Source organism: Bidens hawaiensis, unplaced genomic scaffold (genome assembly GCF_021521415.1).
Source record: "Bidens hawaiensis isolate Kalapana, Puna unplaced genomic scaffold, B.hawaiensis_p1.1 tig00025206_1, whole genome shotgun sequence".
NCBI lineage: Eukaryota > Viridiplantae > Streptophyta > Magnoliopsida > Asterales > Asteraceae > Bidens > Bidens hawaiensis.
The window spans coordinates 106,797-119,956 of NW_027494021.1; the positions used below are offsets into that span (position 1 = coordinate 106,797).

General features: G+C 34.0%; 3 protein-coding genes across 3 annotated transcripts; 2 read left to right on the forward strand and 1 right to left on the reverse strand.

Annotated features, from left to right (window-relative positions):
- The first annotated feature begins 1,279 nt into the window (after positions 1-1,279).
- LOC143571174 (uncharacterized) lies at positions 1,280-2,722 on the forward strand. Its single transcript, XM_077056668.1, has 4 exons — positions 1,280-1,307; positions 1,976-2,102; positions 2,201-2,273; positions 2,354-2,722. The coding sequence occupies exons 1-4, from the start codon at positions 1,280-1,282 to the stop codon at positions 2,612-2,614; spliced, it is 489 nt and encodes a 162-aa protein (XP_076912783.1). The 3' UTR covers positions 2,615-2,722.
- A 1,063-nt stretch (positions 2,723-3,785) lies between these two features.
- On the forward strand, positions 3,786-5,339 carry LOC143571182 (uncharacterized). Its single transcript, XM_077056673.1, has 5 exons — positions 3,786-3,849; positions 3,941-3,990; positions 4,769-4,874; positions 4,969-5,027; positions 5,149-5,339. The coding sequence occupies exons 1-5, from the start codon at positions 3,796-3,798 to the stop codon at positions 5,195-5,197; spliced, it is 318 nt and encodes a 105-aa protein (XP_076912788.1). The 5' UTR covers positions 3,786-3,795; the 3' UTR covers positions 5,198-5,339.
- Positions 5,340-5,350: 11 nt separating this feature from the next.
- LOC143571183 (beta-hexosaminidase 2-like) lies at positions 5,351-8,141 on the reverse strand. Its single transcript, XM_077056674.1, has 3 exons — positions 7,344-8,141; positions 5,423-6,407; positions 5,351-5,388 (listed from the first exon to the last, which is right to left on the reverse strand). The coding sequence occupies exons 1-2, from the start codon at positions 8,125-8,127 to the stop codon at positions 5,455-5,457; spliced, it is 1,737 nt and encodes a 578-aa protein (XP_076912789.1). The 5' UTR covers positions 8,128-8,141; the 3' UTR covers positions 5,351-5,388; positions 5,423-5,454.
- Positions 8,142-13,160: the final 5,019 nt, after the last annotated feature.

Sequence of the window (13,160 nt, forward strand, 5' to 3'; positions counted from 1 at the left end):
AAGTTCGTTTATAAAATGAATTAAAAACCTAATGGAAAATGTGTTAAGGCAGTTATCGAAAATAAAATTTTTCCAAGCTGACCTGGCAGCTTAACCCCAGCCAGGGGCTCTGCCCCTTGGACCCCGCTAGGGGCTGCCGCCCCTAGAACCCCGCTGCCAGGGGCGCTGCCCCCGGACCCCCGTTCGTTGTGGGTCATATATAGATAGAAATACAAACGAGTAGCAGTAGTTAATTGATATGTGTAAATATTATACAGTTAGCCGAGCCCAGTTAAAGAAAGGAATTACAATCAACGGAGAACGTAACCGTGTTCAGGTGAGTTTCTAGCCCCCTTATGTGTTATGTTTTCGGGGCTGTGTGCATACTCAATATGTTGTTAATACGCTTATCCTAAGAGATAAGTGTATGCCTTATGTGAATGATATGATATGTATGAATGATTGCTTGATGTTACGTGAACGATCTTCGGATATTGCACGTACTGTCAGGTTGTAACGCTATGTGTAAGGTAAGTATGATATGTATGTTTACGTGTATGAACGCGATAAAGATAATAAAAGAAAGAAATGATAATGTATGGTTGTATGGTAACGAAGAGGGAATCGAACCCTACTAATATTCGAGAACTAGGGAACCGAACCCTACTAATGTTCGAGGAAAGAGGGTACCGAGCCCTAATAATACTCGAGGAAAGAGGGTACCGAGCCCTAATAATACTCGAGGAAGGAGGGTACCGAGCCCTAATAATACTCGAGGAAAGAGGGTACCGAGCCCTAATAATACTCGAGGAAGGAGGGTACCGAGCCCTAATAATACTCGAGGAATGTAGGGCGTAATGCTCTTTATAACATAAGATATGAAAGTAAGTTAATACAAAAGAAAGTAAGAAAGTATGAAAGTAAGAAAGTATGAAAGTATAAAAGTATGAATGAAAGGATGAATATATTGTTATGTGAATGGTATGATTATGTGATTATCTAGAACTCACTCAGCGTAGCTGACTTTTAGTATGCACGCAGGTGAGTAGAATGAGGCAGCTCGCTTGAGGGGACACATGGCACTGAACGAGAGTCTGGCATCTGAAGACTTGTGATGTGTTAACTTTAATGCTTTAATGTGAAAGACAATGAATGTTTTGAGACCAATTATGAATTATGTAATGTTTTATGAAAGTTTTACATTCCGCGTAAATGTTTTAAATAACTCTGATATTTAGAACTGTGTTTATGAGTAAATCCAACACGAAAGTAGGGTTACCGGTAACGGGGCCTTACAAATATGGGTCAAGCGCTAGAAAAGCTTCAAGGTAATCTTCATTTCTTTCTTAATTAATATCAATTTAGATTTATTTGAAGATCCATCGTTTTTGATTTATCAATTTGAAGATCAATTAATTCCGTTCTCATACACACATATCATTTTGGATTTGGGTTTTTTTATTTTTTATTTTTTGTAGATTAATTGATTCTGTATGATCTTTTGGTGATAAATATGTAAGCTTTGAAGTAATTTGAATTCTTTGTTTCCTGTTTAAAGATTTTGCCCTTTTACTAGACACTATTTCTGTTTATTTTAACTTTTTGTTCAATATCATGTGATTTTTTTTTATCACTTTTTGGGTCGATTTTGGGCTAAAACCGAAACTTTGGTTTTTAAATTTTGAAAACCATTCAATTTTAGTTTTGTCAAGCTTGAAAATTTTGGGTGAAAAAAAACTTGGCCAGATATAATGAATTTGAGCCTAAAGAAATCATTATGTTAATTAATAAGTAACTGATTCTAATATATTTGGGCTAAAATATTTGAGCAAAATATTTATTAAATTCTTATAAAATTACTTAAAATAAAAGGAAATTTTGGTTCAGTTTTTTGTTTTTATTATATGCAAAACCAAAGCCGAACACATACACCCAAACCGTTGGTTTTTTCGGTTTCATGTACTCCCCTAATTTGATGATTGAACATTTGGTGTAGGTAAGCAATGGAGAGAAAAACAAATAAGAAAAATAAGTGACAAGGTTTTTGATTATTACAAGAATGATTCCGGGCGCGCAACGATGTCATTTGAAGACTTATACATAGCTGTCTTACTCGTATACAAGTAAGATGATTAACTTTCGGTTTCCAACTGTTGGTTTTTATTTATATTAAGGAGCAATGTAATCGGGTACTTATGCAGTTGATTCGTTTTGATTGTAGTGATATCAATAAACGTTTGCCCGGGCCCCACTTTGATCCGCCAACGAAGGATCAAATCAGAACCTTGATGAAGGTATAATATTAATGTTACAACAATTAACAAGTTAATTAACTTTATGCTTTTTAGTTAATTTGTTTTTATTTTTAACCTAGGAATGTGATTTGGATCTCGACGGGGGACTAAACCGTGAAGAATTTGAGGAATTTGTGAAAAGGATGACAGCCGATACGTTTGTGTATGTTACTCAAGGACTGATAATAACTCTGGCTATGGCACCAGCAGTTGCTATGGCCACAAAGAGATCGACCGAGGGTGTTCCCGGCATTGGAAAAGTGGTGCAGAAAATACCCAGTTCGGTATATGCAGGTCTCATTACTTTGGGAGTTATGATGATCCAAAAGGCAAACGAGTAAATAAGTAAAAAGTAGTGATGAAATTTCAATTTCAAGGTGTTGTTTGGTGTTGTTTATGTTTTGTATTTGTGACTACAATAATTATGGAATGGTAAAACTCATAAATGGTATTGAAGGGTATTTGTATATTTGTAAGATCTATGCAATATACTAGTATGTACATAAGTTGTAAGATGGATCATAAGTTGTTACAGGAAGGAAGTTGGTTTCATAAGCTTGTTGTGTTTTAAATGTTGAAAGAAGTTTTTATCATTCTTGATTTCAAAATCAAAGGCTGCGTGCTACCGTTGTTGGGTGAGTTGGCATTGTGTGCCACGTGGAATTTTTGGATTGATTCCAAACCGTTGCCACTCTCACGCCTCAGTCCTTAACGCCTCATAGCCCCCTTGTTGGGTGAGTTGGCATTGTGCGCCACTTCACTACACATAGAATAAGTTTGACTTGTTTTATTTAATCACATTATATTTTTATAATTTGTATCTCATTAAAAATACTATATGCAATGTATGGATTTAAAACATAAATATAATTTGTATATCCATAAAACTGTATGTTATAATGTATGCATTTAAAACATCAAATGGTACAAAAATATAAATATTAAGCACTCATGGTGTGCATCAATTATATGACTAATAACTCGACTATGTTTTATACTTGTTAATTACATATTTGATGTTTAATCCATGCCGATTTACCAATTTTTTAAACTAAAAACAAGAATCGTAAAAAGAATCTCTACTAGAGGTGCACAAATCTGGCTCTGGCCCAAACCGCTTCAGATCGTGTCAACAAAAGTCAAAACCAAGCTCTACCAAACCAAATGCCAAGTTGGGTTGGAACACGCTTCTGACGTGTGAAAGAATCGAATTGACCACTTTAAAGCCCGGTTCCAAACGATTCCAAAATTTTAACGCATAGCGTTCCAACCCGAGTTCAAATCTCACTTTACGAGTTGAGTCGGTTCTTTCTAATTAGTCTCGAGACCCAACATCTAAAATATGGGCTCGGCCCAGCCCATTTAAAGCCCAATCCTCTTGTACCTCCAAATCTCCAATAGAATAAAATAACATGACAGCAACTAAAGCAACCAGCATTCTTTCAATCTTTCTTCTTCAATCAATTCAATTTCAATGGCCAATATTTATAAAATCCAATCCTCTTGTATATGTATATGTATAATGTTTATATGTTGTATTGAAGTTCTTTCAAAGTCATCTCGCCGCCCAATTTCTGTAAACATTTGGTCCAATTATAATGAAATTGTTGTTGATTCTCATCTGGGTTTGCTTAAATTCTGCTAATTGATGCTTGTACTGTATTCAGGACACTGAGATTCGAGAAAAGAAGCAAAATTGTTACGCAGAAGTTGAACTGTAAGCTCAATTCTCTCATGTTTAATTCCCCCAAATTGTTACTATCAAGCTACCTTAATTATTTAGGGCTTGTTTAGTTATTGAGCCCGAGCTTTGTATGGGAAGATCGTTTAGGCTCGTCGAGCTTTAACGAGCCTTGTGTAGTTTTAAGTTTTAACTCTTTGATGAGCTCGAGCCGAGCTTTGGCTCGTTTAAGGTACTGCACACGAGCTTGAGCTTAGCTTAAGCTTTTTAAGGTATGTCGCAAAATATATAATCATAAATAAAAGTGTATATAGGTTATTTAATAAATAAATAAATAATAAACGAGCTGAGCCCGAGCTTAAGCTTAAAAAAATGACTTGCGAGAGCCAAGTTCAAGCTTTAGAAAAAGAGCTTGAAACAAAACGAGCCGAGCCCAAGCTCGAGTAAAGTTCATGAAATTTTCACCTTCTTTAGTTCAAAACACATCTAAATTCAGCATACAGTAATTTAATAAGCTAAGTCCATATGAGTTCATTAGTTTGGTAATTCGATACGGGCTGGGTTAGGTCGACCTAAAACATTTTTATCCAAAGTTTTATGAATTCTTTGTAAATAACTATTGTGTTAAAGATTATTACAAAGCCCATATAGTTCCAATATTAATATTTTTATTGCGTAAAGCAAATGTTTTATGCATTAAAAGTACAATGTGGGCGATTTTTGGTCCGATCGGCCCATTTCCTTTTTAACCAAGTTTTTATGTCTTCATTACCATTCATATTGATTTTTGGTTTTATATTTGTGGGTTGGAAAGTGGATATTGGGATGCAAAATGCAAGTCTTCGATGGTCGAAAAGGAGAATTGTGCTTTAAAATGCTTGTCACCTGCTTGCTATGAGCTTATTTATGAGAGTGATCCTGTAAGCAACACTCAAATTTTGTACATTTTCTGAATGATACTGTTTTTTTTATTAGGACTCTTGTTTATTTATTGCTTGATGATGTTTGTATCAGCTGGAAGAAGGGGAGAGAGATTATGTTAGAAGTCAGGAGTACAAGTACTGTATGCACAGGTTAGATCCATTACACTTATGACTTTAGTTACAAAGTAATATGTTAATAGATTCCTAAATGAAAATTTGTACACTTGTAATTTTAGTCACTTAACAGTTTTATTATTAATCGTTTTTCAAGATTGTCTTTGGGAGAGAGCTTGGAAGGTGTTAAAGGTTCTTTTGAGTGAAATCCATTCCAGACAATTTGATGGCTAAATTGTTGTTTGCAAAAACACATGAAAAATGTAATCTTTAAGGGTATAAAACAGTTTGTTTGTGTAAAGATTGTCATGTTGTACCTGTTGCTTAAACAATTGTACTTTGTTAATTGTCTATGCCTATGCCTATTCAAAGAACTTCAATTTCATTGCAATATAATCTACAATAAATATACAATGAAAATTCCCCATTACAGTACTAGAATGCAGTATTTATTGAACATGGTTTAAAAGATAGGGTTAGCAGTATTACACATGCCAGGATTTCTAATACACCAAAGCGGTTGAATCGGTTCGGCTTTCACCCCGCGGCTAACCATTCTATGTATCCACTCACTTAACCGGTCAGTGGCATCCGCGGACCGCTTCTTCCCCGTCTCATCCCGGTTCCCGGACCACAATGATTCTGCCAAAGCCGAAGCCCGAGGCCACACCCGTGAATCAAGAACCGTTGGGTCTGCCTGCTCGGACCACAAAGCCACCTCACCACCCAAAACCAGCTTTGCCTCGGTCTCATTCAGCCCGTAAGTAATATCATAATTGTATATCAGCTGCCATGTCTTGAACGGCCCGCACCAGGACCCGCCTTTTTTCTGGTCAAACCCAGGCGGTTGGTCATACGCGCTATTGTTCCCCGTGAAATCACCGTGCCCGCAATCCAAGTAATAATAATCCGACGATGACACGATTGTTCGGTAACCGGCTGACACAAGTCTTTTTGTGTTGTCGGGCCCACCATTCCATGTCTGCATGATTGTGGTCTCGGGTGGGAGAGTCAACGGGTTGACTTTGATTCCTGTGTCGAGAATAACGTCCTCCCAGTACACTGTGGTCCGGTTAAGCGACACGATGTATGGATTCGTATTGTTGATGAAAATCTCAAGGACTTGACTGAGGGTCCCGTTATTGGCGAGGAAGGCTTGGATGGTCGGGTCTGCTTTCCAACAACCTGGGACGATCTCATCGGCTCCAGCATGATAAAATGAATCTGGAAATAGCGTCGTTGTTTCTTTGACTACGTTTTTTACCACGTCATAGGTTTTGGGGATTAACGGGTTTAGGTGGCCGGTTCCTGGCTCGGATGCCAACCGGTCTTCCCATTGTGCACCAGCAGGCCACCAGAACATGTTGGCACAACTTGCAATATCCGGGTAAGCTTCTGCCCATGACCCTGTGTGTCCTGCAAACAAAAAGCAACTTCTATTTGAAGAAAATAAACATGAGGGCGTCGGTTCGTTTATAGGTCGGTTTTGGGTTCAAACCGAATCAAAAACCAAGAAAACCGTTTGGTTTCGGTTTTTTTATTGTTTGGATTCCCATTTACAATTTGGGCTGAAATTTTGAGGGAAAAAAAGTAGCCAAAATAAAAAACTTGGTCTTAAATATTTATGTTAAGTAATGATTAATTAATTATTATATATTTGGGAAAACTATATGGATTACATTATTTATTATATTTTTATTAATTACTTAGCATTCAAAATTAAAAATGAAAATTCATAATTTTGGTTCGGTTAACCAAACCAAAAATTCAATTTTATGAAAACCTAAAATCAAACCGTCGGTTTCTCCATGAGTACAGTTATCCCGAGTTATCCCGATTCGATCTTTTTAGGAAAATGACGGTGTTTTCAACAAATCACACGTCACCGTATAAAAAATATTTGCTTGATTTGACCAGTTTCTAAAAATTCGATGATATTTTTTGCGAGTCCCGACCAACTCTTATGATCCGTTAATATTATTTGTGGGTTCTGTGTGAATTTATGTGAGGACCGACGATATCTTTTGTGATCCAGACCAATTTTAGTGAGTGGACGAATCCAACCAAATTAATGTGTGCCCGAAGATAATTCTTTTCAAGTCCCGACCAATTTAAATGTGATTTGCAACACTTCAAAAAAATTAAAATAAATTTTCATTTGACGTCTTGTAATCGATAAAAAGCACTGCCATAGAACATGTGCAAACATGACGAGTCTGACAATATTTAAATAAACATCGGATATTTTCTCAAATGCCTCCAACCAAGTTTACATAAAAGGGTGTTGTTACCTATTTAATTAATCTTATTTGAATCATTAAAATAATAATAATTTAAACAGACTTAACGTACCCGGCATATCAATCTCCGGCACAATCCTGACCCCATGCTCCAACCCGAACTCCACAACCCGCTCCACATCCTCCCTCGAATACTCCATACCCGACCCATACGACCCTTTACCCGCCAACCCAGGCTCCGACTCCAACACCAACGGAAACGACTGCGAATCCGTTATATGCCAATGAAACACATTCAACTTATTCGCACTCATCGCCCCGATCATCCGCATCAAATCCTCCACCGGGTAATAGTTTCTACCCGTATCCAACATCACCCCCCGGTGCTCAAACACGGGCCAGTCCGTTACCACCAACCCCGATGCAATCCGGGTCGGGTCGCCCCATATCAGCTGGGAGAACGTTTCCAATCCTCTCATCGCCCCCCACACCGTCTCTGACGTCATGCTGGCGGAGAGTGACGTCATGCCGGTGGTGTGGTTAGGGATGGTGAGAGTGTAGGACTCGTTGACGGAGTGGGAGAGTGGGGCGGTGACGTCATTGACGGAGATCGTTAACGTTTGTAACGGCGGGGTGACGGTGAGGTTGAGTGGTGGAGGGAGTAAAGGGGTGTAGTGGGTGGTTTGGATTTGACGGAGGTAACGGTTAACGGCGGGAGTTAAGTAACGGTGTGACGGAGAGTTAATGGTGAAGGATGGAGAGAGGAGGATTGCATGCGGGGTGGTCCATGTTAAGGATCGTGGGGTGGGCCATATGTTGATCGGAGATGGGGATCCGACGGTTGAGATTGAAAGTGTTAGTAGTGAAATAAAAAGAGTGTGAATATGAAATGACATTTTGGAAGATGTTTTTTGTGACAAGTGTGAGTGTGATGAATGATATGGGATGATGTTTATATAGATATATAGTCATGTGGTGAGTCAAATGGAAGGAAGAACTTTGGTTTTTTTTTATTTGATTTTGTTTTTTTCATTTGTTGTGTTGTGATAGGCTTAGTGAAATAGTTGTGTTTTTTAACAAAAACGTTTTGTTTTTATATTGTAGTAGAATTCCAAGTGAAACTTACAAGTGTGGTAATCGATGGAAACAAAGAAAGTAATTAGCAATCTTAAATCAAAAGAAGAGATAATGACCTATTAATTCTTATAAGAATATGTTAACTTGCATTTAAAAATTCTTAATTACTTAATTTTGGGCATACACGAGTCCTACTTAATATAATTTTATCAAAGCTAAAAACTAGAGATCGGACCATAACATTGCTATTAAAGATGAAAGGAATGCACCTTTTGCATCTCTCGAATTTAACGCATCCCTCATACGTTCATATCGGCAGATCAAAATTTTATGTTTCTGTATCTGACCCATCTTTAAGCCTTACATTACAATTACCCATCTCTAAACCTTACAATACATTTTCCTAATTACTTTCACCCCTTTTCATTGTGTGTTTTAATGTTGTACGATGCGTGTATGTTCTTGGAGGCCTAGTTTTTTTTACTAGGTCTCTCCTTTTTAGTTTTAATCTATACGGTTTTTCAAAAAAACTATGTCAATGTGTTACAAGTAATAGAGCAAAGTACAAGAGATTGAAAGAGGAGCATGGAGTTGGCCCTCGAAATGGCACTATGCTCTGTACCAATGGTAGCGAGCAGGTGTTTCTGCTAGTCCCGCTACTTGTCCCACTTTCACCTTCACCTACTCCATCCAAATTAAATGATTATTGATCTATACATATCATGCTTAATAGTATCGATCAATAATCATATAGATCATCAATCTTTGTATTTGATTGAAGATTATTGATAGTATGATTTAAGACTAACATTGATCATTGTAAATTAACATTGTGTGGTATGTTAAAAAGATTTTACAAAGATAACCATTATACAATATAAATCGTGTTTGAGGGTCAGGTTATTATATAAAGGGGGATGAAAATAGAAGGATGAGAATAATATAAGGGGAAAAAAGAAGAAAAAAACTCTCAAAAAAAATAATAAAAAAATTCATAACTAAAAATTAAAAATAAAAAAGTAAAAAAAAAATAAACAAAAATGTTTTCCCAGTCTTCCTCTTTCTAAAAAACGACACAACGTTGAGGAAAAGAGATATATCATTGTGTATTTTTGTTTATTTTCATCATTGATTGTGTCTTTTTTTTTTCATGATACTGTGTCATTTTTTCTTAGTTTTGTGTTATATTATACAACTAGGATAGTGCCCTTGTTACACACGGGTAAAAATATTTAAAACGTCATATATATATATATATATATATATATATATATGTATATATTATAAATTTAGTAAAATGCAAATGTCATATTTATATAAAAAATGATACATTTACATAAATTATGAGCATTAAATTGTATTTTAATTCAAATACAAAAACATACAAATACTAACAATGATAAATAAAAAGTTAAAACATCTTTATAACTTATAACACGAGAACAAAAAACACATATTAATTGAAAGTTAATCGTCTAACTAAAATCAGCATCCAAAATGTCATGTCTCATACACAATAATTAAAATACAGCAAAAATAAACATTATGTAAATTTCAATATAGACACATTAGAAAAAAAAAACAATTAGATCAGAGTCATACAAATACGTAGTTTATATGAATTAAACCGCTACACATACCTGATCACATGAAGAGTATTCACATTTAAAACCAAGTATTTTTTTCAAACAACCTTCATGTGTACTTGAACTACATCATTCACATGAATCCTTAAAATGAGATCTCTCGCTTACTGGATGCCCACATAACGAAAAATGAGGAATCTAATACATGTAGTCAAATTAGGCGTATTAAGAACAAAAATCACAATATATAAACAAAATTTTAAGTAACAAACAGATTGAACATCATATCGATTAACCGATAATTTTTTTTTTAAAAGAAATCATACTTTTAAACCTTAAATATATTAAAACATAAATCGATAATAGGAATAGATTAAATATCAAATCTATTAACCGTTGGTATAAAAAATCATGCAGTTAAAACCCTAAATCCAGTAATAGTGAATCGATTTGATGTTGTTCTTCACAAAAATCGATTAAACACTAAAATATAAATCATACTTGATAATTGCAAACGATGAACATATTTGATGATGTTTGGATTATGAAACCGACAAATCATGAAGAACCGGTTATAGATGAGACGAAGAATCTGGTTACAAATGATGGGGAGCGTTATGATTTTTGAACAAAACATGTGCCTTTTAAAGAAGAAACGATAAACAATTTAAACCAAACAAATTTAATAAGTCTTTTAATTTTAATATTAATTAGAATAATTAATATCATAATTACATTAATAAGTTACAAAAATATAAAAGTCAATATCATTGATTAAAATTTTATTGTGAATATGTGAAAATATGTGGAAATTAGATTTATGGAAGGTTGATGACATGGAAGCCTATGCGAACAACCTAGGTGAATGACATTTGGACAAAATTGTGTTGCTTTAATATATTAGCTAGATATTGTGTCACATTTTGCTCGGCATTGTGTTATATTTAAGATCTATTATGTTATTTTTTTATTTATCATTGTGTTTTTTGTTTATTTTCGTCATTGTGTTTTTTTTCTCGACATCGTGTCTTTTTCATGTGTGTTTTTCTTAACGAGAAAGATGTGGGAAACATTTTTGATTTTTTTACTTTTTTTTTGTTTTTGAGCTATTAATTTTTTATTATTTTTTTAGATTTTTTTAAGGTTATTTTTTAGCTCACAAATCTTTATCACATTTATCGCTTTTATCTTTTGTATTTTAACATTTTCCTCATGTCTGAAATGAAAATATATTATAGGTGTAGAAACCTATTTTGTAACCGTCGAGAAGGGTACATGTATCTCATTTGTGCTGAAATTTGAAAGACGAAAGTGACAGTGTGAGAATGATAACATTTTATTCCAGATTTTATATTAATATTGTTCAAAACTTAACATTCAATTCCATGACTCTAAAAGTCTAAATAAATCATATATTATTAAAACGACATACAAAAATATATACTTTATAACAATATGAAAAATATTTCATAACAAAACAAGCACAATTTATTGGCTTATCGGACAAAATTCATGTGACAGTAGAAGTTTTATATCTTATAATATAAAGAAAAATAAACCAGATTAGTATATGTTAAAATCTAGTTGCTAAGAGTATAAGAAACTATTATATGTTAAGAAAATGACTTGTGGAAATTGTATCAAACAATGAATAGTAGGGTAACAAGATCGAAAAATTCATCATTTTGAATAAAAATTCCGCACTTCATAGTAATTTTAAAAAACAAAAATAATTTGGCCTAGTAATACTAAAGTGTTGGATAACGTTTTTTTATTTCTGTGTAATAATGGTTCAAATCTCATAGTAGACAAAAAAAGTGTATAATGTAAACAGTTAAAATAAAGTGAAGCGCACATGTGTGACAAATCATCCGTTAAGTTCTTTGTCGATCCTATATTTTCCTTATTATAAATCCGTAATACATACTTAACATTTCGATACTTAATATGACTACTCTAAGATCTTATACAATTGTTTTTTCTTTTTACGTCACATTTACATTAATATAATTGTTTTAACAACTCATTTCAACCAAAATAAGTCGGTTCAAACATAATTTACTTAAAAAAAGGTGTCAAAGGAAAAGTATATTCGATTTTTCATCAATCCAAACAATATAAATAAAAATGTTTCATGTTGTACTAAATGCGAATTCTTACACCACATCGCACCCGTCACTATTTTTATAATTTTGTTTGCTATATAAAACAATATGTATTGCCATTATTATCGTACTCGGTAAATTCTATTAATAGCAAAGCTATGATAGGGTCTGAGGAGGGTAAGATGTAGACGGTCTTACCTCTACCCTGTATTGGTAGAGAGACTGCTTCCGGTGAGACTCCGACTCAAAATATATGTCGGGCACGTTCGTTTCACAGAATTCATGGGAATTCAAAGGAATTGGAATTAAAATCCCACGACATGGCGTGTTCTTTTCATTGGAATTGGAATCTTAATTTCCTTTTGATGCGTTCAGTTGTCAAGGAATTGGATTCCTTCAAATTCTTTTAAATGATGGGATTCTAAATTCTTCCAAAATGTGAAGGATTTCAAGTGAATTTGTTGGACTCTTTTCTAAAGTTTTGTTTTTTTTTTGTTTTGTTTTATTTTTAACGAGAACAACGAATAAAATATTTTGGTTTTTTTACTTTTTTTTGTTTTCGGTTTATATTTTGAGTTATAATTTTTTCATTATTATTTTTGAATATTTTTTTGAAGGGTTTTTGATCTTAATAGAAAACCCCTTAAAAAATCATTAAAAAAATCATAACACAAAATATAAATAAAAAACAAAAAATCTAAAAAAACTAAAATGTTTCCGTCGTGATTCTCGTTAAAAAAAAACTCGATTTCAATTCCTTTGTCAAACAAACACACCAAGAATGAAATTGGATTTCAATTCCTTCAAATTCCAATTCCTATTGGAATGTTCTGATTCCAAATCCTTCCAATTCCAATTCCATTTCATTCCGTGAAACGAACGCACCCGTTTTGTATATGATGATATTAAAAAGGGAAATAAGTCAAATTTGCACAAGTAGTGTGTATTTATTAAATGGAGGGTGCCGGCGAGCAGTTAAATTACTCAAGCACGTCCAGTGCAATTTTCTTCTCATATAAAATTTTAGACATACTTTACGCTATTAAAAGATTGACGTCCTTGCAAAATAACCATGGCACCGCCTTATATAAAAGCAACACAATCTTAATTTCTTTTTTAAACAAAGTATATCAATGACAAGTTTAGAATAAAAGTTGAAGG